General features: G+C 67.4%; 1 protein-coding gene across 1 annotated transcript in view; it reads left to right on the top strand.

Annotated features, from left to right (window-relative positions):
• The window catches only part of LOC119591568, a gene marked incomplete at its 5' end in the record, with an annotated part of 9,744 nt that overhangs the window by 1,573 nt on the left and 7,729 nt on the right, over positions 1 to 442 (top strand). Inside the window, 1 exon segment of the mRNA XM_037940330.1 lies at positions 184 to 435. Within this exon segment, the coding sequence (XP_037796258.1) occupies positions 184 to 435 (252 nt within the window).

The following is a 442-nucleotide window of genomic DNA, read 5'->3' as shown; positions in this document are numbered from 1 at the left end:
TTAATATATATCACGTTCCCTCCTCCCTCCTGGCAGGGTCCAGCCACCACCCGCGGGACCCCAACACTTGCCTGAGCCCCAACGCCTCTCCGCCCATCCTCAGCCTCCGTCCATCCGCCCACTACCCCTACCCCCTGCCAGCCGACCCCACCCCCCTGCTAGCCAGCCTCACCCCCCTGCCAGCCGACCCCACCCCCCTGCTAGCCAGCCTCACCCCCCTGCCAGCCGACCCCACCCCCCTGCCAGCCAGCCTCACCCCCTCAGCCATCCTGAGCCTCCGCCAGGTCGCCTCCCGAGTCGCCCTCACTTCCAGAGGCTCGAGGCGGGGCGAAAGGGCTTCAGGAAAGCGAACTCGAAGCCTCGAAAGGTTCCGGCGCAGGAGTCGACTAGTTTGCTCGTAGCGCCAGAGCAGTCGTCGGACAACGAGGTGTACAGGTGAGGG

This window comes from Penaeus monodon, chromosome 28 (assembly GCF_015228065.2).
Source record: "Penaeus monodon isolate SGIC_2016 chromosome 28, NSTDA_Pmon_1, whole genome shotgun sequence".
NCBI classification, from domain to species: Eukaryota; Metazoa; Arthropoda; class Malacostraca; order Decapoda; family Penaeidae; genus Penaeus; species Penaeus monodon.
This window is presented reverse-complemented; position numbering and strand designations above follow the sequence as displayed.